At 26.5% G+C, this 23,279-nt stretch overlaps 1 protein-coding gene across 1 annotated transcript; it reads left to right on the forward strand.

The window, feature by feature from the left end:
- The first annotated feature begins 1,142 nt into the window (after nucleotides 1-1,142).
- On the forward strand, nucleotides 1,143-20,980 carry LOC136072092 (glutathione synthetase-like). Its single transcript, XM_065820355.1, has 13 exons — nucleotides 1,143-1,417; nucleotides 2,114-2,416; nucleotides 3,144-3,219; nucleotides 8,760-8,914; nucleotides 9,081-9,129; nucleotides 9,446-9,519; nucleotides 12,796-12,876; nucleotides 15,797-15,898; nucleotides 16,053-16,122; nucleotides 18,288-18,479; nucleotides 19,987-20,068; nucleotides 20,164-20,353; nucleotides 20,514-20,980. Exons 2-13 carry the CDS (start codon nucleotides 2,154-2,156, stop codon nucleotides 20,635-20,637), a joined length of 1,458 nt encoding a protein of 485 aa, XP_065676427.1. The 5' UTR covers nucleotides 1,143-1,417; nucleotides 2,114-2,153; the 3' UTR covers nucleotides 20,638-20,980.
- Nucleotides 20,981-23,279: the final 2,299 nt, after the last annotated feature.

Raw genomic sequence — 23,279 nt, forward strand, 5'->3', positions numbered from 1 at the left:
CAAAGTAAAAATATTAAATCTAATAAATGTGTTTTGCTAATCTCACGTCAAAGTAAAAATATTAAATCTAATAAATGTGTTTTGCTAATCTCACGTTAAAGTAAAAATATTAAATCTAATAAATGTGTTTTGCTAATCTCACGTTAAAGTAAAAATATTAAATCTAATAAATGTGATTTGCTAATCTCACGTTAAAGTAAAAATATTAAATCTAATAAATGTATTTTGCTAATCTCACGTTAAAGTAAAAATATTAAATCTAATAAATGTGTTTTGCTAATCTCACGTTAAAGTAAAAACATTAAATCTAATAAATGTGTTTTGCTAATCTCACGTTAAAGTAAAAACATTAAATCTAATAAATGTATTTTGCTAATCTCACGTTAAAGTAAAAATATTAAATCTAATAAATGTGTTTTGCTAATCTCACGTTAAAGTAAAAATATTAAATCTAATAAATGTGATTTGCTAATCTCACGTTAAAGTAAAAATATTAAATCTAATAAATGTATTTTGCTAATCTCACGTTAAAGTAAAAATCTAATAAAAAATATAAAAACTGCTACTAAAAAAAAATCAGATTTACATTTAAATTTAAATGAATTTTGCTTATCAAAAAAAAAAAAAAAGAGAGAGAGAATGCAGAAACAGAAGGTAAAGAATAGAGAAGAGGGGGCAAACTACAGAGATAGAAGAAAAGGAATAAAGAAGAGAGGCAAACTATAGAAATTGAGGCAAAAGAAAATTATCCAAAAAGCAATGCAGAATTGCTTTAGCATGTTGCATGATAAAAACGAAAACTCTTTTCCCAATACTTATAGTAAAACGATTGATTTTTTTGTCATTCTTTTGTTTGTTTGTTTGTTACTCTTACTTCTGACTCTCTACTGTTATGTTATGCTCTTGACCCTCGCCTGATTGTTTAAACTTAATTGCTCATTTTTGCGATAAGATAATTTTTGTCAACGGGGAGAACAACGCCACATTTTCTTAACACTGCAATTTTAACAAAAAAGCGCTGACACAGTTTCAAATAAAACACTATTTGCGTCGGGAGTTGGGCACGTGTTTCCAAATAATGTCAAATCTTTGATTTTTCTTTTTTTTACACATATTTCAAATTCCAGTTTACCTTTTCGTTTATAAAAACAATTAATAGACACCAATAAAAATGAATGCACTCTAGTAATTCACACAGCTGCTTGCAAATGTTAAATCAAGTTTATTTTATTATTCAAACGCATAATTCAAAAACATATAACAACGCAGAGATAAACTAAAAAAGTTACTTCATATTTTGAATCAAACAATATCGATGATAAATATAAAGCTTGCTTCAGCGTAGAAAAGATTGTAAAAGTTATGTACCTGTAGTTCACAGTAGCTTATGATATATTCGATTTTTTGCTGTAATAAAGTAATTTCTATATTATGTTTATTATAATAATTTCTTTGAATAATTAGTTGTAAAAAATACTTTTTTTATATTTTCTTTTATATTATTTGTTTTAAGAAGTTTCTACAATATAGATACAACAAGTAAAAATTAAGTAAATAGTTTTAATGATAATTAATAATTATTTGTTTTATAATTCATATGATAATAATAACTATAACAATAATGATTTTTGTTGTTATTCTTAATAAAATTACAAAAAATAATAGGTTCAACAACCTCGAATCCCCTGTAAATCCCTTATACCCTCTTCCCTTATCCACCTACAAAATAGTTTGTTAGTCTCTCATTCTTTAAATTTCTAGTACAGATATAAATTTTGTGCAGGAGTTATATTGCATTAGTAAATTTTATAACATGAATTTTTTTTGGGGTACAAATTCTTAATCGCAAAATAGAGTGACATGGTAACCAAACATAATATTGTTTTGATCCATTTTAAATGTTTTAAAGCTTATTTTTAATTTGTCATTCCACTATTTTAAATCACCTCATTTAAGATTATTTAGTTTTTTTAGTTTATTTATTAGTGAACTGATAAGTGTATTCCTTCAGATAATGTTGTAAAATGCATCCCTATTTTTTATGTATTAAGACAAGTCAAAAAGTGAAATTATCTTTATGCTTTTTTTTATAAGGAAACAGTTTTTGTTTTAGGTTTAATCAATTTGTCAGCAAGGTTTAAAAAAATACTAAAATGGATATTTATGAAAATCTTAAACTTGATGAAGCTGAAATTAATGAACTTGCAGACACAGCTAAAGATTGGGTTACTCTTCATGGAATGATCATGCGAAATAATAATGACAGAAAATTGCTTAACTATGCCCCATTTATGTTGTTTCCTTCACCATTTCCTAGGTATCTTTATGAAGAAGCTTTTTCTGTACAAGCTGATCTGCAAGAGTTGGTTTACAAAGCCAGTTGTGATCATGAATTTATTTATGATGCTTTAAAAAGGTATTCATTCTGTTTCTATATAAATGTATAATATGGTGTATTTGTAAATATAACCTTAAAAAATTTTTTGGTTTTAACATGAGACCAAAAACAACATAAGACTAAAGTTTTTTTTGATGTTTTTTTGGTCTCAACACTCCCCATTATCAATTATTCTAAAATTTTTCACGATACTCTCCTCCTCTATTTACAGACATCATTTAGAGGACTTCTTATATTACTTTTATATTAAGACACTGCATGCAATTTAGGCATGCAGTGTCTTAATATATTATTTATATTTTGCACACTTTAAGTTTTAAAATGTTTCCAAACTTTAATAGTGACAGTTCTTCAGGAAAAAAAAGAAAAAGGAAATGTAATAAATAAGTGAATCATTATTTTATTTTTGCTGTATTTAAAGTACTTCATATTTAAATAGCTCAAATCTTTAATTGATATATAATCTGAAGCTTCTGCAAATGGCTATTTTAGTATCAGTATATCAGCATCATTTATTTTATCATTTTAAAAAGTGTTTGTGGGTAGCTGAGGTTCTTTAGTAATAAAGAAGGCAACTCACTTTGAAGTGAACTTTAAAAATAAAAAATACACTGTAATAATAAAATTAAAACATTTAACTGTCAGAAAGTCTTTTAAAAACATTCACCTGTCAGAATTTCTTTAAAAATTCTCAGCAACTTACTTCCTAATGATGTAAAAAATTCTTTTATTTTTTTTTACACAGTGTCATTGTGCATGATGAGTTTACCAGGAAACAGTTTGAAATCTATGATCAAGTCAGAAAAGAAGGAATTAAACAGGTATTAAATCTAGTTATAAAATGTTATTTATAAAGTAGTTAAAAATATTTCTAATAATTTTTTCTCAAAAAATAATTTGATGTTTGATGCAATAGTGATGTTTTTGGAAGCTGTACCCCTCTGTTGAACTCTTCTTAGTTTTTCAAGGAAGTGAGTTTTATTCTTCTGTAGTTTTTCAATGAAGTGAGTTCAAGGAAATTTTATTCTTCTGTAGCTTTACAATAAGTTCTTATGATAAAGATTTTATGGACAAAAATTTTTTTTTTAAATATTGAAACAATTTAGATATATAGAAATCAACCTTAACGAGAACTCTTTTTTTAATATTTATAGAAAAATGATTGATTTTTTTTGTCATTCTTCTTTTTTATTATTATTATTCTTCTGTACCTAAAATTTTTTGAGGTATTAACTTGCAATTGAAATAATATTCCAATCTTGCGATAGTGTTTTCCAAAGCTTCTTGTCTTGAAAGCTTTTTGTCTTGCAAAGTTCAAAACAATAAAGCTCATCTTTATTTTTTATTTTTTAAGTTTTATGCTTTGCTTTTGCCTGTTTTTGTTATAATTTTTAAGTAACTTTTCATTTAAATAGTGTTTACGTTGAGTCTATTTAAAAATAAATATATTTGAAAACAAATGTTAAAAAATTTAGTTGCTTATTTTTGCAATAAAATTCGATGTTATCACAAAATAATTTTTTGTTATTTAAAAAAAAAAAAGTAAAACAGTAGGCAATAAATTGTCTTCTTTGTCAAAAGTTTTTTCTAAAAAGAAATATTTTGTTGTATCAGTAGAAATCAATATTTTGAAAACTTATTTTTTTTCCAACAAATTTAAAATAATTTGTGCAAGTAATGTGTTGCATAGTACCAGTTTATCAGTTAATCAACAGTAGCTGTTAAGTAGATAATAATAATAATTATTTACTAAATTTTATTTAAAATTTAAATATAAACAACTTTCTTTATATTATTTATTATTTTAATCAAACGTTGTTAAATTGAAAATTATAAGAAAAGTTAAAAGTTGTACACAAAAGCATTTTGCAAACAATCTTTAGATATAGAATTTATGTTAATAGCTTGATTTAAAAAATTTTTTGCAGGCAGTACAACCTGTTACAAACTGTTTTTTTTGTTTTTTTTCAAACAAATTTGTAATTTTTGTAAAATCATAGCTTATAAATGAGATGAGGCTTTTGCTTCAAATTTTCAGGGTTTGTTCTACATATAAGGATAAAGGGCCTGAACTAAAACTGATGTCAAAAACAAAGTACTTCATGAGTTATTAAATTTTTTCTGTTTCATTTCATCAGCTGACTCTCCAATTTTTGATGTTTTTCCAAAATAAAATCAAAAATTACAATTTTTATCACGAGTTTTGGCATTAATTTTCATTCAGGCCCTTCGTTTTAAGCATATAAAATATTTTACTAAATATGAAGCTCTAGTTTCTAGTAGTTTTTTAGTTATCATTTTTCAAAATTAGGTTCAAAACAACACATTTTACAACCTTTTAACCATGTTTTTGTAATTTTCGGAAAAAATTGTTGCAAAACTTTTTTCCATCTCTTATTACTCATAATATAACATAATTTAATTAAAAATAATAAAATTTGAAAAAGTTTTTTTAGTGGTGAAACACCTTAAATCAATTTGAAATGGCAAATAATTGCAAATAATTTTTGAGTATAATATATAGCCATTTCCTTTCAAAATAATGCAATAATGGTTGGCTATTATTTAAGTTATTAGTTTCTAATTTTCTGAGAAAACACAAGGTGGAGCATTTTCTTAAGAGTGTCAATCTCTTTCATCACTGCAACCTTGTGGGGTATAGAATGTCCTCAAACTCCACTTTCTGTGTTGTTATCTTGATTTTTATTCCAGAAAACCTTGTTCATCTTATCTGATGCACAATTTAATTAATAAAACAATGTCTTAATGATAAAATCACTCTCTACTAGTTTTTATTGTAACTAAAAAACCTTACATTAGGAATAAAATGTTTAGAAAAAAAAAATTTTGTTTTGGATTTAAAAGTAAAAAGATTCATATCTTTAGTAGCAGAGCAAAAGTTGCATATTATCTTTAGTAGCAGAGCAAAAGTTGCATATTATTTTTAGTAGCAAAGCAAAAGTATTTTCTGTTGCATACTTAAATAACCACTAAAGTCAACTTAAAAACAAAATATTATTTTAAAAATATACTGCATTTTATAGACTTCATGTTTTTTTAGTTCAATTCAAATTTTACAACAATCTACTAGAGCTGCTTCTTATACAATAATTATTAAAAATTAAGAAACAATTTTGAAGTTATCAATAAACAATATATGTTTGGTATAATGTATAAAACTGGTTACTGTAGCAATCAACGTGTTTTGAAACTTACTGTTAACAATGAATAAGTTTATTATGGGGTGAACAATTACTGTAATGATAGTGACTTTACTCCACAAAGTATACAAAATGAAAATAAAACTTTAGATCTGAGTGGCAAGTTGCCCAAAAGGCATCAAATTTTCCAGTTTTGATTTTGTTTGGATAGAAAATGATTTGATTGTTGAAAGATACAAGATCAGCTACCTGTTCTAAGTAATCAAAAAGGGATGACACTTAGTCAAGACTAGAGTGTAAAGTTGTGTCATCAGAAAATAAAATAATAAAGCCACTTAGGCAAGATTATCAGGAAGATATTGGTGAGGAACAATAGAGGATTAAGGATGGAACTTCATAGTAACCCAGAAGTTGCTAGAAACAAGGAGAGTTTAGTCCATCAAGGAATAAGGGGAGTTTAGTTTATCAACTTTAATGCTGCAGATAAAATGAATGATTCAGTAGTCCCAAAAACTCTTCCAGATACACCATATGAAGCAAGCTTATAAAGAACATTAGCATGCCTGACTTTATCAAAAGTTTTTGATATGTCAAAAGTCCAACAGCCCTAATCTAATCCATGATAAAATCTTTCTGCTGTAACAGTAACAAGTCAGCTGAAGAACAAGTGGATCAAAATCCATATTGATTGTCAGAAAGTAAATTTTTTTGACTCAAGATGAGATATTAGATATTTGTTGATTAAATACTCAAAGATAATAAAAAAGAAAAGTTTTGGTTAGAGGGGTCAGAGGATCTCCAGTTTTTAAAAATTGGAAGCACTTATGCCATTTTTAAAAAATAATAATAATTTCTTGTTAAAAACTTTTTAAAAATTTTAGATAGAATTAAAGAGAGTTCTGAAAAGCGCTTTTGTAAGAAAAACACTGTTTCAAACAGAACACTTTGTAAGACTGTGACAGGAATGTTTTCGTACTACAAGCTGTAGAAGAATTTAGGTGAGAAGTAACTTTACCAACAAAAACAGAAGTGATTGGACAGTGCGTTAACTTCTTAGTTGTGCTTCAGTGTGTGCTACTAGGAAGAGTGTAGTCAGTAATTTTTTTTAAGTTTTTTGCATAAAAGTTCAGCCTTATCTTAGCCAGAGGTGATAAAATCAGACTTTTGTATGAGAGAGTGTTAGACTTGTCATTGTTAATTACATTGTAAAAGATTTTCCTAAAGTATCTAGAACTTAACTTCTAATATAAAGTATGAAGTTTAGTAACCTGAGATGAATTGTTATTATGGAAATGACAACAGAAACAGTTAGAAAAGCTAGTAATAGATGGAAAAACTGGTAGAGTGAGGCTTGATATGTTACTGACAAGGAGACGAAAAACATCAGTTAAATATATTTTGTTAACTTCAAATTCAAATGTTAATAAAGTTTTTAATATAGTATTGTTTCTGAACTTGCACCCTTCTTTAGGATGATTGCTAATGCAGACATAATTTTGACATGGAACTATTTAGTAAATACTAATAGCATGATTAAAAATTTATTTTTTCTTTATGTTATTACTATTTTATATAAAAAAGTTTTATATCTAAAAAAAGGTAACTATATCAAAATGATAAAATATTTGAATTCAATTAATCGGAAAGCGTTATTTTGGGATATCAATGATTGATATCCCAATGATTAATTTTTAGAATTAAATATGGTGGCCTGTAATAAGTCTATTCCATGGTCAAAAAAATATGGACAACCGCGACAAACATGGGTTACATCTGATATAAAGAAACTTATGAAAAAAAGACAATTATTGTCTTTTTTTCATTTTAAAGTCAAAAGGTCAAAGTTCATTGCATCAGGTAGAAATAATCACAAATTATAACAAAATGTCATATTCAAATTGCCTAGAAACAATTTGAATATGACTTAGATAAAAGTTCCAAATCTGATCCTAAGATATTTTATGCTCATGTGAACAGCAAACAAAAGTATAAGGAAGGAATTTGTGCTCCAAGGTTTCCAATGGTACAATAAGTGATAATCTTCTAGATATTTCTAATTTGTTGAACGCCTTTTTTCAATCTGTATTTTTTCAAGACAGTAACAAAACCTTACAGTAATTTGATGCTGTTACTCAAGTTTACTGTAAAAATGATATAAATAAGATAATCAGCTTAATAGAAATTATTTTACAAGTTTTACAAAAAATTATTGGATAAACACAAAGTTTTGAGCACCTGCTCTAAAATTTGAACATTCCTATTAAACGTATTTTGAAGCTGTCCCTTGACATTTTAAAACGCTGATATAGTTAAATTGTTATACATTTGGCCTCATCTTGAATATGCATTTTCTATTTGAAATCTATTTTTAAAGAAAATTATATTATTTTTATCGAAAGACTACAGCATAAAGTAAGAAAACAAATTCCAGGCTATTCAGAGCTGCTTTATGAGAAAAGAATAAAAAGACTAAGCTTAATATCCATAAGAAGAAAGAAGAGACTTCATTATCTTTTTTAAATGTGATAATAATATTTATCAGTCTAATATGGTATCTTCCTTAAGGAACTTTTGTCGACCTACACAACCAGCTGGAAGTGTCCGTAAATATATCCTCAATCAAATATACATTTTCAAGAACAATAGACAATTAGAATGTCAAACTTATCAGATCAATGTTGAACTTTAAAAAATTACTTGATGAACTTTATTATGTGACTTGAATATTTTAAAATTAAATATTTTAAATTGTAGTTATCAAACTAACTGCTAAAGATATGATACAACTATGTATCTAGTAGATATTGCTAGATCTAGTAGATATTGCTATAAATTTAGAAATATGTTTTCAATATAAATCTAAAAATATGTCTTCAATATAAATTTAGAATTATATCTTCAATATAAATTTAGAAATATGTTTTCAATATAAATCTAAAAATATGTCTTCAATATAAATCTAAAAATATGTCTTCAATATAAATCTAAAAATATGTCTTCAATATAAATCTAAAAATATGTCTTCAATATAAATTTAGAAATATCTTCAATATAATTTGGTCTGTTTAGAAATATGTTTTCAATATAAGTCTAAAAATATGTTTTCAATATAAATTTAGAATTATGTCTTCAATATAAATTTAAAAATAGGTCTTTAATATAAATTTAGAAATATCTTCAATATAATTTGGTCTGTTTAGAAATATGTCTTCAATATAACTCGGTCTGACTATATGATAAATGAGCTGAAGAACCCTGATGAAAATAAGCGTCTTTATGACATAAAACAGATTGAGATGAACATGATTGCTGCTTCGTTTGGTGGTCTTGGTACTTTTGTAGAAAAATTACACAGGTATTTTGTTGTTTTATAATTTGCTATCTTGGTATATGAGTATAATTTATCATGATATATTATGATACATCATGATATATTATGATAGCATCATAATATATCATGATGGTAGTATAATGCATTTGTGTATCGGTTATTTATTATTCCAATGATTACATGTTTATAGGTATATGTGTGATGTGATGGGTGAGAGTGCTCCATTCAAAAAAGATCAGGTACATATTATTTAACATTATTTTAGTATATATGTTGCAATAGTAACTAATTATATTATTTATGTTTATATTTTTATTTATTTATAATAACTAATAATATACTATAAGAATATATATATTTTTAACACTCTAGTTTTAATAATGTTATCTTCATTAATCCTTTTTTTTTCTTCGTGCTTTTTTTATTAATATTTCTATTACTATTATTAATAATAATACTTTTATTATTTATTGGGTTGACTTATGCCTGGTTATGCAAACTATTTTGATTACAATGCTTGTTTAAGGCAATTTTGATTATTTGAATTTTTAAAAGGTTGCAACTAATTCTGCAATAAAGAATCTTGGAAAAGGAATGGCAAAGCTATGGAAGATCTATGACAAAGAAGAGTACGTTTGAATCTTATAAATTTTAAAATAATATTGCATTTGTATTTACATCTGCAAATGTTACTATTATAAACTAATTACAATTATTGTGTTATACTAATGGTATAACACTTGTATTAATATATGTATAATATTATACATAAATATAAATACAAAACAATTTTGTATTTATGTTGTATCTTCTATTTACTGTTCTAATAGTAACTAATTATAATAGAAGTGTTTAGAAAGTTCTTATTTAAAATGGATATTCTTTCATTCCCAGTTCAATTCATAATATAAAACTTTTTCCAGATTTGGTCTCCTTATTTAAAAACAAACTTGCTTCAAGCTCCTTTTTAAATAAGGTGAGCTGGCCTTTTGTTTATGTACCTTTACTTTATATACCTTAATTAATTAATAAGTTAATTAATTAATTGAGATTATTTAATTAAGCTTTTTTTTAACTATTGTTTGTTTACAAATTACATATGCCACTTTAATGACAAATGGGAGCAAATTTATTATTAAGCTTAGAGCAAAGCTTTTAACTTGTTTCATTAGATTTTTTTTTTGTTTTAAATATTCTTATAATATTCCTGGTGTTCTGCTGGTCTCTTACTTATTTACCTTCACTTTATACACCTTAATTAATAAGTCAATTAATTAAGATTATTTAATTAACTTCATCATATCACCTATAAGTATATTAATTTCAGCTCGGATGTATGAACATTATAAAATGTTATTCAAAAATAAAAATTCCGAAAATAAGTTAAAAGAAATAATGAGAAATATAGTTTTAAATGCCATCCTCATTTTGTTTCAGTAAAACTTTCAAATATAGTTTTTTCAGCCATCATTCTGTTGAAATTAGATGCTCATCTAGTGCACTTATTGTCTTTTTTTCATTTTAAAGTCAACACCAGAACTTGTTATTAAGTTGCTATCCACTGGTAACTAAGTTTCTAACACTGATTGTTAAGTTGCTATCTACTGGTAAATGCAAAAGATCTATTGTTAAAAACTTTTAGATGTATCTGATTTCTTTAGATGTATCTGTAATTGCTATACGTGAAGAAGATTTAATTTCATACTGAGTAACTTTTATCCATATTAACAAAGATTTAAACTAGGTTTCTGCTGTAAAACATTTGACACCAACGAGTCCTAATAATTTAAAACAGTAACAGACATGATGCCAATGTTTACAAAAGTTAATTTTTTTGTTGTTGTTGTTGCAAAATAGTTAATTCTTTATAAAATCATAAAATGTGGGGAATAAATACCCATGAACATCAATTCTTCTTGTTGTTAAAAGATTGTTGTTCAAAGATTGGGCAGGCAGAATCATTACTTCACAATATTCATAATATTTAATTTCTTGAATTGAATTAATTGATTTGTGAATCTTTGTATTTTACAGAAATCCATTATATCTTTTATTTGGTGATGTTTATGAAAGTTTGAAAAAATATTTTTAGCTATAATAATAATAACATGAGCTATCATCATACTATATCATAAGCTATCAATAAATTTTTGACATATTTTGTTTAGTCATTTTGATAAACACATTTGCTTTTCTATAAAGTTTCTTAATATTTCTATAAAGTTTCTTAATATATTTTATAAAGTTTCCTCATATTAGTTTTTGAAATCTCTAACATTTTCTCAACATCTTGTTTAGCTACACTTTATATAATTAGGGTTATATTTAAAATGTTGTGGTAACTATGGTAACTGAACAAATAGCTTGCTCCCTCCTTTACAATTTTTTATGAAAAATGAAACTAAATTTGTACCTCTGTTATTGTAGCAACTTAAAACATAAAACAATTTAATTAAAACATGAAACTGTTTTTTTGTTTATCCTGTAAATAATTGCTTTAGCTTTTCTGTCAGATTTTAATAAGGAAATGGCAATATGGAAATCTGTTCTAACAACGCAAGCGTATAATCAATGACATGAAATTTATACAGTAAAATCTCGTTAACATATTGTAGCAACATTAGTAATGATAAACGGTTCAAATTTATTTATTCCATAATTTAAATAATCTTATATGTTTATTATTTATTTTAGTTTTAATTTTTTTTTGTTTTTTTTTTGTTTTAGTTTTATTTGAATTCTTATTATTTTATTTTTTTTAAGAAGATTTATTTGCTTATTTTACAATTTTTTTTTCTTCAAGTTTCTTCATATTTAAGTTATGATAATTTTCAGTGCATTTATAAAATGTATACAAATTTTCAAATTATCTTAACAGCTGTGGTCAAGTTTTCAAAATCAAATAATATAGTACTAACTTGAACGGTCTTATAATAGAGTAAAATCACAGTTTGTTATGTTTTAAGTTGCTACAATAACAGAGGTACAAATTTAGTTTCATTTTTCATAAAAATAGTAAAGGAGAGAGCAAGTTATTTGTTCAGTTACCATAGTTACTTGTTTTGTTTTTATAGATTGTATAAATCTTATATAAAGCAGAAACAATTCAGTTGACCACATGCACTAATTTTTAAATTTTATCCAAACACAAAGTTTTAAACTGTATCTAAATACAATCTTTAATTACTTATTTGTTTGTGTTCCTCAATAAAAAAAATTTGTTCACTTTCCTCATTCCATTAATTTAAAAAGAACCAGTTCCAAGCTTAGTTCCTCAAAAAATATGAATCTGAAATCTGTTTAGTTTGGATTGCATTCTTTTACACACTAATAAAAAAGTATATACATTAATTTTTTAATACATTAAATAATTAACATGTAATGGGTATAATTATGTATAAAATGTTGTTAAAGTCATTTAATTGATTAAGTATTTTGAGAAATGAGATTTTTTTTTTTTTGTCAATTCACCTCCCCAAGGCCCAGAAGGCCACTACAGGCGAGGAGGCTACTTAATTGTGGTTATAACCCTCTCTCAACTCTATAACTCCGAAACACAAAACTTGACGAGCAAGGCCGCTGCGCGGAGAAACAAGTTGAGCGCAATACCACCAGGGACGTGATGGGGATCGAACTCGGAACCTCTCGCTTATGAAGCGAGTGCCCTACCACTACACCACTACCGAAAATTTCATCATGAAATATATGTAATGGTTCATGAGATCATGAAATATATGTAATGGTTAGTGATGCTATGGTTAGCAATCATTTGTGAATTTTATAAAAATGTGTAATAACTTATTAATAATTAGTTTTTAATTTCTCACTTTCTAGACTAAAAAGTTAAGTTTTCAATTTCTATAAAGTTAAGCTTTAATTTTTAGAATACTTATTTTTCCTTTTAGCTCTGTTGTGATTTTTGTTGTTCAAAATGGCGAAAGAAATCGATTTGATCAAAGACTTTTAGAGTATAATTTTCAAGAAAGGTAACATAATGAATAATAAATAAGATAAAAATTAATTTTTTTTAAACTAAAATTACTATAACAAATTATCAACTTAATTCCTTCATCTCAAATTTAATGTTCTTTTTATTTTGCTATTTTTTGAAATTTAACAGTGTTTAAATGTTACTCTCATGTATAGTTTAATGTTGCTGCTATATTAGCCTTATTTAAAATTTAATTTTGATATCTTTTTTCAAATATATGCTAAGTAAATGAACATGAGCTAGAAATCTTACAATACAGCATACATTGTACAAGGTTTCAAAGTTATTAAGTCAAAATATTTTAAAATTTTCTCTGATCACATTATAAAAGTTGTTTCTAGTTTATTAAAAAGAAAGAAGGGTATAGTTCTAATAAACTCATTAGTTTTCTGGGGTTTCATCCTAGTTTCCATATTGCTTCTTATCTGCTCTGTCTGAGAGCATTAGTTCTTTAAATAGGCTTAGTTTGCTGATGACGCAATTAGATATTCTTATCTTGAAAAAATTTTTTTTTTTTATTCAGGCTGTTAACTTTAAATCTACATTTTTAAACTGATGTACTAAAACTCAAGCTTTTTTTTGACATCGACAACAATTTCTTGAATGACAACATATTTATTTATTTTTTTTTTATGCTGATAAAAAATTTTATTTTTATGTCTGAATCTAATAAAATTTTATCCCTGTATGGAATATCTGGTTGCCATAGATAGGCTGGCTCCTCTTATGATGTACTTTTTTTAAACAATAACATAAAAATATGTTAAAAACAATGTTGCGATGGAGCATTGTAAATATTATTGTACCTGTTCTAGCAGCATATGCTAAATCTCGTTCACTTTTTTACTATTTTATTCTGATTCATTCCCAACAAGGCAAGTAATCACTGTTAAAATGGAAGTTACTCTAAAACAAAGACTAGTGTTAAAGAGCAAAGAATTGTTGACAGAGGGCTTAAAAAGATGTAGGTTGTATAATTTAGGAAAACATAAAGATTAGAGAAAATGGAAAACTTTGCTGAATGACGAGCAAGCAAGAATGAATTTTGTTTGATGATGCTAGAGATGATAACTCCTTTCAGTAGCGACCATGTTAGTATTTGTATTTTGATGGGAGAGAGACTCTACTTGACAGATAAAGCAGGTGTAACTATGTTTAGAATGAGTTTTTGGATCTTGTCTAGAAGTGAAAGACCATCATTAGAAAAACCAGCCCAAATATGACAACAGTATTTCATACAGGGAATAAGAGATTTGTAGAGGTAGAGAATGGAATCAGGAGTAAGATAATGACGACCACAATGAAAAGAAGCAACCTTAGCAGATGCTAATTTAGCAACCGATGGTATATATGATTTATATAAGAGTTCAGCAGTGAATGATAATCTAAGAAAACTCAGTGAGAGGGTTGCCATTCGTCAATATAGGAATGTCGACAGTATTGCTATAGCTTTTTGTAGTAAATAAGTTTTGTTGGAGTTGAAAATTCACAAGCCACTGTAAGTCCCAATCTGTTACAGAGGTGAGATCAGATTCAAGATTAGCTGCCTGTTCTAAACAATCTAAAAGAGAAGACTTCTTGTTAAGACAGGAGTATAAAGTTTAGTCATCAGCGAATAAAGTAAATGTAAGAACTTAAATTAAATAAATAAATGTAAAGACTTTAAAATAAATGACCTTAAATGTAAGACTATCTGGATTTTTATTAATATAGATAAGAAACAAAACAGGACAAAGAATAGAACTTTGGCGTACCTCAGAAGTTACTGAAAATGAAGAAGAGTGTTGGCCTTTGAGGATGACTTTGATAAAGTGATTAGAAAGAATTGGTTTGATAATCTCAAAAACTTTCCCAGATACCAGGTTTTGCAAGATATGAAGCAACCTTTATGGAAGACCAGCATGCCAAACTTTATTGAAAGCTTTAGATATGTCAAGAGCAATAGCCCTAGCCTCACTGCCTCCATCTAATGCATGATAAAGTCTTTCAGTCACAGTAGTTAGCAAGTCAGCCGTAGAGCAAGAGGGTTGAAAACTGTATTGATTGTCTGACATTAAGTTATACGACTCAAGATGGGATTTGAGAAATTTGTTAATCAAAGACTTAGACCTTGCTAATAACTGAAAGAAGATTAATCAAACAATAGTTAACTTAAGCATTACAAAAGATGAAAACCAAAAGCAGTTTCTTCAATTGGTCAGTCTTTACCGGAAGGAATTTCCGGTTGCATCAAAGTCTGCCTTGATGAAGATGACTGTTAATAATAGATAATTGCCTAATGCATTTTATAGTACGTAGTGTACAAAAAATACTGTACTGAATATTTATTTAGCAGTATTGTTTTTAAACAATAAACATCAACAGTCCACATAGTATTAACTTAAAAATACAAGTATTAACTTAAAGTATATCTACTATAGCATATTTATGTAACAAATTGTTACCATATTTTTGTTACATTAACTAAAAATTAATTTTCAGAAATAGAAGAAAAAAAAAGAATGAAAGAAAAGACTATTTCCCCATGTCAAACCCTGATGTAGCAGCACTCCACTGCGAGTCAAGCTATTTGTCAGTCATATTTCAGTATGATGTCAGACTGCTCACCTAGACCAGCAGTATAAGATATATATGAAATAGTAGAATGATTATTTTTTATTACCTTACACCAAAAATGTGACAAAATATGGAAACCCCTAAATATTATCCAATTTACTTTAAATTTTGCCCAATGATTACTATTGTCATATAGAACAAGGGCAAACTTGAGGACAACCTAAAGTTTGCCCTTGGTAGGGTGATGCAAAAGTTTTAACCCTAAAAATTTTGCATCACCCTAATATATATATATATATATATATATATATATATATATATATATATATATATATATATATATATATATATTGTTTCAGTGTGCAGCAGCTAGGAGCCAAGAAACATGTTCCTGTGCTATTTCGATCTCTGGAGCAAATACACAAATACGGAAAAATAAATGATGACAGGACTTGCTTTGTGTAAGAAGTTATTTTTTCAGTGTTTAAATTTTTTTTTTTTACTAACTTTAAAATAAGGTTCAAATTAATTTAAAATTTTTTTTTAATATTTTTAATATTTTGCTTTTATTTTATAAAAAATCAAATTTATATTAATCCAAGTTTAATATTACAGTGAAGGTCATGAAGTTGCATTGTTTTACTTTCGTGCTACATATACACCAAATGACTACACAAGTCCTGAAGTATATTTATTTTTAAAGTTTTGTTGTGATATTGTGTTTTATTGTAAATAGTTATACTTAATGAGTTACATTATTCATAATTATAAATTACATGTGGTTTGTTACAATTCAATTTAAATTTTAGTTTTAGTTGGTTCATGACTAATGTTTAGCAATTAATTTATTGTCAGTATTGTATTGTAACTAGATTACCTTTCATAATAGATTACCCTTTACAGTATATTGACACTGATGTCATTTGTAATGCCATTTACCTGATAATCTCGTATGATTCATGATTATATTTAGAAAATATCTATTTTCAATCAATAAGAATTCACTCAGCAAAATTTTATTCAAACAACTTTTAGACAACCATCAAAAGCCCTAATATAGCAACATAGTTTCAATATTGTATATGCAATTAGTTATCTTCTAAATTTTTTTTTCTGTCAACTAAAATTATTTTAATATTTCCATGAAAACAAACTTTACTTTAATAAAGTTTATTTTTATGGAAAAATCAACTTGCATAAAACTTGCATTACTAATACTAATAAACCATTATAAAATGCCACACAGTTACTAAATTATTTTCTATAACATTCAGTTCTTTTTTATTCAAAGATAACTCAAGAAAAGTTTAGAGAATTTCAAAAGTAGTTTTAAAACTTTCAATAAAAGTTTCAAGCAAAAATAAATTTTCAGTTTTCAAACAAAAGTTAATTGTGCAATAAATTCACATGAAATGTTTAAACAAGTTTTTTATATCAAAAAGTATCAAAAGTTTTGATAAAGGTTTTCAAAAATTTTGAATAAAAATTGTCATTTATTTTTTGAACTTTTTATAAAGTGTTTTAATTATTATTTTAAAAAACTAGAAAAAAAAATTAAACTATTACGCTTATAAAGTTTAGAAAATCAGTGAAAACCTAAAAAAGTCATAAAATTTTTTTAAAAATTCCTTAAATCTGGGAAAACTCAGAAAATATTTTCAAAATTCGAGCTGGTTATTAGTTTTCTATTTTGAAGTTATTTTGCAACGTCCAAATTTTGAATCTCTATTATTATTGGAAGCTGACATGATAAGATTTGTAACTCAACTTTGACTTTGATGCCAGTGAATTGGGACTTGACTTGTCAGTTCAATGAATTGTGGCTTGAATTGTCAAGTCAATGAATTGTGGTTTGAGTTGACAATTCAATGAATTATAACTTGAATTGTCAATCCAATGGATTGTAGCTTAAACCGTCAAGTCAATTAATTGTGACTTGAATTGTCAAGTTAATGAATTGTGGCTTGGCTTAAAGTTCAAGTCAAGGTTTTGAAAAATTAAGAGAAAAAAATTTAGTAAAACTTACTAAACATCTGCTGCAATATAAAGCTAAGTTTTTACATTCATTCAGCATATTACATTTTGGCAGTTGTGGGACAAAAAGTTTAGGAGCGAAAAGATGTAAAAGCAATTTTTTAAAATTCTTTTTTTAACTGCACAGACTTGTTTTTAATTTTTTTTTTTTCAATGTCTGACAGCTTTTTTTTTTTTTCAATGTCTGACAGCCTTTTTTTTTTTCAATGTCTGACAGCCTTTTAAGTTGCTTTAAGCTTGCTGAGAGAATAATATCTCTTATATTGTATAAAAAATGTTCATCATTTGTTGTATTGACTCTAGTAATATCTTTGCTTGCTGAAAACTCTGACATGAATCCATTTTTTAACCTTCATGTTAAACAACTTAAAGAATTTTGTGTTATTTTAAATCTAAAAAATAAACTTATAGAAGTATAATTCGAGCATTTTTATCTACATTAAGTTAAATTATTATTCACCCTCATTTGTTTATATTTATAAAATAAAAATAACTTTTTTATATATGGAGACAAATTTTAATTTGAAATTTTAAATATTTCACTCTTCTACAAAATTACAAATATTATCTTATATTTCCCTATTAATTCTTCAATTTCAGTTGGGTTTTAGTCCTTCAATTTCAGTGAGGGTTTTCTCTTTCAATTTCAGTGGGGGTATTTTAGTTGTTCAATGTAAATAAAATTTTGCTGAGATCATTTTTTTGCAGATAAAAATGGGACCAACTAAATTGTATTATATTTTCATTATTAAATTATCAATAAATATCTGTGTTTTGTATTTCATTAATCTAAACAATTAATCTTTTTTCTTAAAGTGTTGGGAAGCTCGTCTAATGATTGAGAGATCAACAGCAGCTAAATGTCCATCAATGGCTGAAAATCTTATTGGAACAAAAAAAGTGCAACAAGTTTTTGCCAAACCTGGTATGGTTGAAAGATTTGTCAACAATCCAGAAGTGGTTAAGAAAATCCGAAAAACCTTTGCTGGTTTATATTCTCTAGATGAGGTTTTTTATTTCTTTTTATAATGTTCCAATGAATTTTGCAATGTTTATTGCAGTATTTAGCTATGTTTAGTGCAATATTCAGTCATGTTTGTTGCAGTATTTTGTAGTTTACTTGTTTGTTGCAGTTCAATTGTAAATTTTTTTTTCATGCGGGCAGTTTAATTACAATTTATACTGACTTATCAAAAAGAGAGTATGTTATATATATTTTTGACCTGTATTTTATATAATACCTTTACTTTCCAAAATGCAAAGAACTTATGCAAAAGTTAAATTTTTAGTTAAGTACTAGGGTTTGGGCACAAATTTGGCGCCCAAATCAGTATTAGTGTCAAAATTGGTCTGAATATGTTAATGGCATTATAAAGTTCTGAATCACGAGAACATGATGAAGTTGTGAATTGTGAAAACATGTTGTAAATCAAGACAGCATGTAGTAGTGAGTGAATAAAGTTGTGTAATGTGAAATATGTGGAAAAAAAGTTTGATAAATGTATTGTGTATCTAGTAGATTGCAGCTAAAGTGACAAGTTACAAAAAAAGTAATTTTGGTAGGTTGAACAAGATGATTGAACAAGATATTTCTTGACAATTTCTAATTCAAAACAGTTCTGATATTAATTTTTGAAAAAGAGCGAAAACCTTACTATGATGCAACAGGTTTCAACAACTGCAGTCATTTGATTTTAGGGATGGTAACAACAGTATCTATAGGAATATTATGATTTTTTCAAAATTGACTATTAAAAGTTAGACGAAAGATATCCTTACAGAATAAAAAAATAATTGCTGGCTTTGACACTTACTCTCGCACCTAATAATTTCTCCAATCAAACTAATAGATTGTGCTGGTCAACAACACAATCTATTAGTTTGATTGAACAAAATTAAGAGGAAACTAAGGGAAAATATTTTCCAGGTTTTTTCCGGAGATTGTGCCTGTTACAGTTTTTCCAGATTTTTAAAATATAACCTGGATGATCTATGGTAATAGATTGTGTTGGTCAACTACAAACTATTAGATTGTGCTGGCCAACTACAAACTATTAGATTGTGCTGGCCAACAACCAGACTAATAAATTGTGTTGTTCAACAACCAGACTAATAGATTGAGTTGGTCAACAACCAAACTGATAAATTGTGCTGGTCAACAGCCAGACTAATAGATTGAGTTGGTCAACAACCAGACTAATAGATTGTGCTAGTCAACAAACAAAATAGGAGATTAAGTTGGTCAACAGCATACTAATAGTTTGTGCTGGTTGACAAAAAAATGTTTGTTTTTAAGTTAAACTTGAAACGTTTGTGTGTAATAAATGTTTATCTGCCATACACTATTGTTTCAAAACATTACTGTGTGACAGTTAACACAAAACACATGATGTGTTAAACATTTTATTCATTAATATTAGTAATACATTTTGATTGTTATATTTATTTAATTTTTTGAACGATTATTATTTATATATATTAGCCATATATTTTATTACAATTTTTTATTTGTCAGACTTCAGAAGGCGATGCTGCTGCAGAAATGGCTCTTGGTAACCCATCCAACTATGTTTTAAAACCTCAAAGAGAAGGAGGAGGTATATGTTTTATTGCATCAAATGCGATGACTTTTTTGTATTGTATTCCCCATCAGAATTCTAATGTAACTAACATGGTAGTTTAAATTTTCAAGGGAACAATATGTATGATTCCGATATGGTTGATGAGTTAAAAAGAGTAACGGCTACTGAAAGAAGTCAATATATTCTTATGGAGCGTATTCAACCTCCTTCAGTAAAAAATTATATGGTACACGTAAACTTTGATCGGGCGCAGTTAACAGACACAGTAACTGAACTTGGCATCTTTGGAGTGCTTATTGCGTAAAACTTTTAATATTTTAATTAGATATTTATTTAGAAAATATTTTTTAAATATTTTTTATGCTAAATGTTATAATGTACTTTTAGTAGTTTATACAGTGAGTTTTTTTAATGAAAAATTTAAAAAAGAAATTGTTTCACAGAGTATTTGCATTTTCAGAGTTGACGGTGTGATTGTGCATAATGAACCAGCTGGCCACTTAATGCGAACAAAAAGCAAAGATCAAAAAGACGGAGGAGTTGCTGCCGGAGTAGCTGTTCTCGACACACCCTATTTAATATAAATTTTATCTTATTTCAAAAAAATATTTATTTTGTAGAATTAAAACTCTAAAATTATTTATACATATTTCATTATATACAAATATATATTTTAATCTAATTTAATCTTACTTTTTCCTTTTTTGTTTTACATATTTCACATATTGCTATCTTTTATTGTTATTTATTGTTTCTTTTTTTTTTTGTTTGCGATTTTTTTTTTTTGTTGTTTTTTTGTTTTATTCTTTTATTTGTTTTGTATCTTTCTACATTTTTGCATTTTTTGCTTGTTATTTTTAAACATTTTTTATAGGTAGATTATATTGTAAATTATTGTCTGAAATTTATAATTGTTATTATTCTCTATTAGTTATTTCTTGAAATTTTTTTAAATGCATGCTTTATTCTTGCTTAGTATTTTTGCTTATTGTTAAATGGTCACACGATTATTATTTTTAACAAGAAATCTAATCGAGTCTTAACTTTGGGAAACAACGTTAGATTCTATTAGATTTGGAGGTGAGTTGGGGGTGGAGGCTTTAAAATACTTATGCAGTACTTAAGTTACACCTTGAGAAGGGGAAAAGTCCAAAACTAGTTTATTTTTTTTTTATCCTCTCGATTATGGAATTAACCATAATTGTGGATGATAATTTAATTTGAGTTTTTAAAAGTTTTTAAGTTTAAATTCTAAAGTTCACCTTAATATCCTTCTCTTAGATATAAATAATACTCAGCTGTGCTGAATAATATCTACATGGTAGTACATGTTAAATTGCATACTGAGTAGATGCTGAATTTTTTTACTGTTTTAATTTTTTTACTGTTTAAAAATTAAGAAAGATTTGCAAGTAAAAAAATACTTGGTTTAACGCTTCAAACTCGCGTTACTTTGCCGCTGTGTTTTCATTATTAAACGCTATCATCATCTTTAATACCCCAACTAATTTCAAGATTTTTTTTTGTTAATAAAAAAATTATTTAGGACATTTCTTGTATATTTTGCAGTAGCCGCGATCGACATTAAATGAGCAAAATATTAAAACTCTTTTATTTTTTAAATTTGTGAAATTTTCGAACTGATCCTCGCAAGCACCCTGAACACCCTAGTTTGAAAAGCGCATGGGGCGTTTGTGATTTCAAGCATAACTTTTAGTTGTTTTCAGAAACAGTCTTTTCCAGAATTAAAGCATAATGAATTAAAATGATTGTAACCTGGCATGTCTGTTTTCTTAAATATATATAAATACAGATTATATATATATATATATAGAGAGAGAGAGAGAGAGAGAGAGAGAGAGAGAGAGAGAGAGAGAGAGAGAGAGAGAGAGAGAGAGAGAGAGAGAGAGAGAGAGAGAGAGAGAGACAGAAGAAAAATTGTAAAATATATCTAAGAAAATTTTCTCATCCGTAGAATTTTGAAGAGAATATTTTTTTTTATTAAAAAAAAAATGAATTAAAAATTTCTATAGTATAGAAATTAATATAATTTAGCATCACTGATCTTTTTTTCTTCTTTTAGTTTCAAATTAGTTAAGTAAAATATCTCATCTCTTTCAAAAGCACTCCGTGTTTCCTCTACTTTGTTTTTACAGAAGTTTGGGTGAATGGTGTGGAATTTGCACCAAGTTGTCTTCCATAAATGATTGATTAAAGTTTAAATATCAAATGTTAAAATTTAATAAAAATATTTGCTAAAACACAGTTAAACATTAAAATATATAAAAAAATCTTTTAGATCTTAAGTCTATTACTTTTTTTAATTTATGACATTTCTACAAAATGTCATATTTAAATAGAGTAGAACTTGGAAAAGCCACGGCGGAGTTATAGGTATTTTCTGTTTCAAAGAATTGATTGCTTGTAATTATTTTTCTAACTAGAATTGATTGCTTGTAATTATTTTTCTGACTTTTATTTTTAAATTGATTAAGTGAAGAAAGTGTTTTAAGATTTAAAATCATAAAAAGATTATTTAAAAGTGTACACTGTAATTTAGGGTTTCGGTTTGTGATTGAATATATAGTGGCTGAATAATCGGTTTCGGATTGACTGTTGTTATTTAGTTGAGAATATAACAATGTAAAAACGAAAAATATATGCATTTTAAACAAGAGCCATGTATAACAATGTATAACAATGTATAAAAATGTATAACAATGTATAAAAAAAAATTAAATTTTAAACAAAACCGGATTAGAACTGTTTATTTTGGTACAATATATCAACATTTTTTTTGAAAATTTATGTTCCTTTACATTAATTTGTTATGTCCATGCAATATCAAGAGTTAAACCTAAAAGCTTTAAAGATATTTCGATAACGATAACGACTCGATAACGATATATAAGCTTTAACGATATTTCCCTTTTTATTATATTAACGCAATTCTAAAAACAAAAGCCAGAGAGTTTGCAGGAAAAGATAAATATCAAACCATTAAATAGTTAGCTTGATTTTCGGAAAAACAAATATAATATTTCTTTCAAGAAGTTAACTGGAGAAGACAACTCTTTCTGGTTTTAATGACCGCGTCATAGAAGAAAACAATAATCCCAAGAATTTTATCTGGTGATAATTGTCAATTGGTGAAGATTATAATGGGGAAAGATTTTTTTTTTTTTTTGCATGCAAGTTACTTCAATCACAAGCAAGTATTAGAAGC

This window comes from Hydra vulgaris, chromosome 15, assembly GCF_038396675.1.
Source record: "Hydra vulgaris chromosome 15, alternate assembly HydraT2T_AEP".
Lineage (NCBI taxonomy): Eukaryota > Metazoa > Cnidaria > Hydrozoa > Anthoathecata > Hydridae > Hydra > Hydra vulgaris.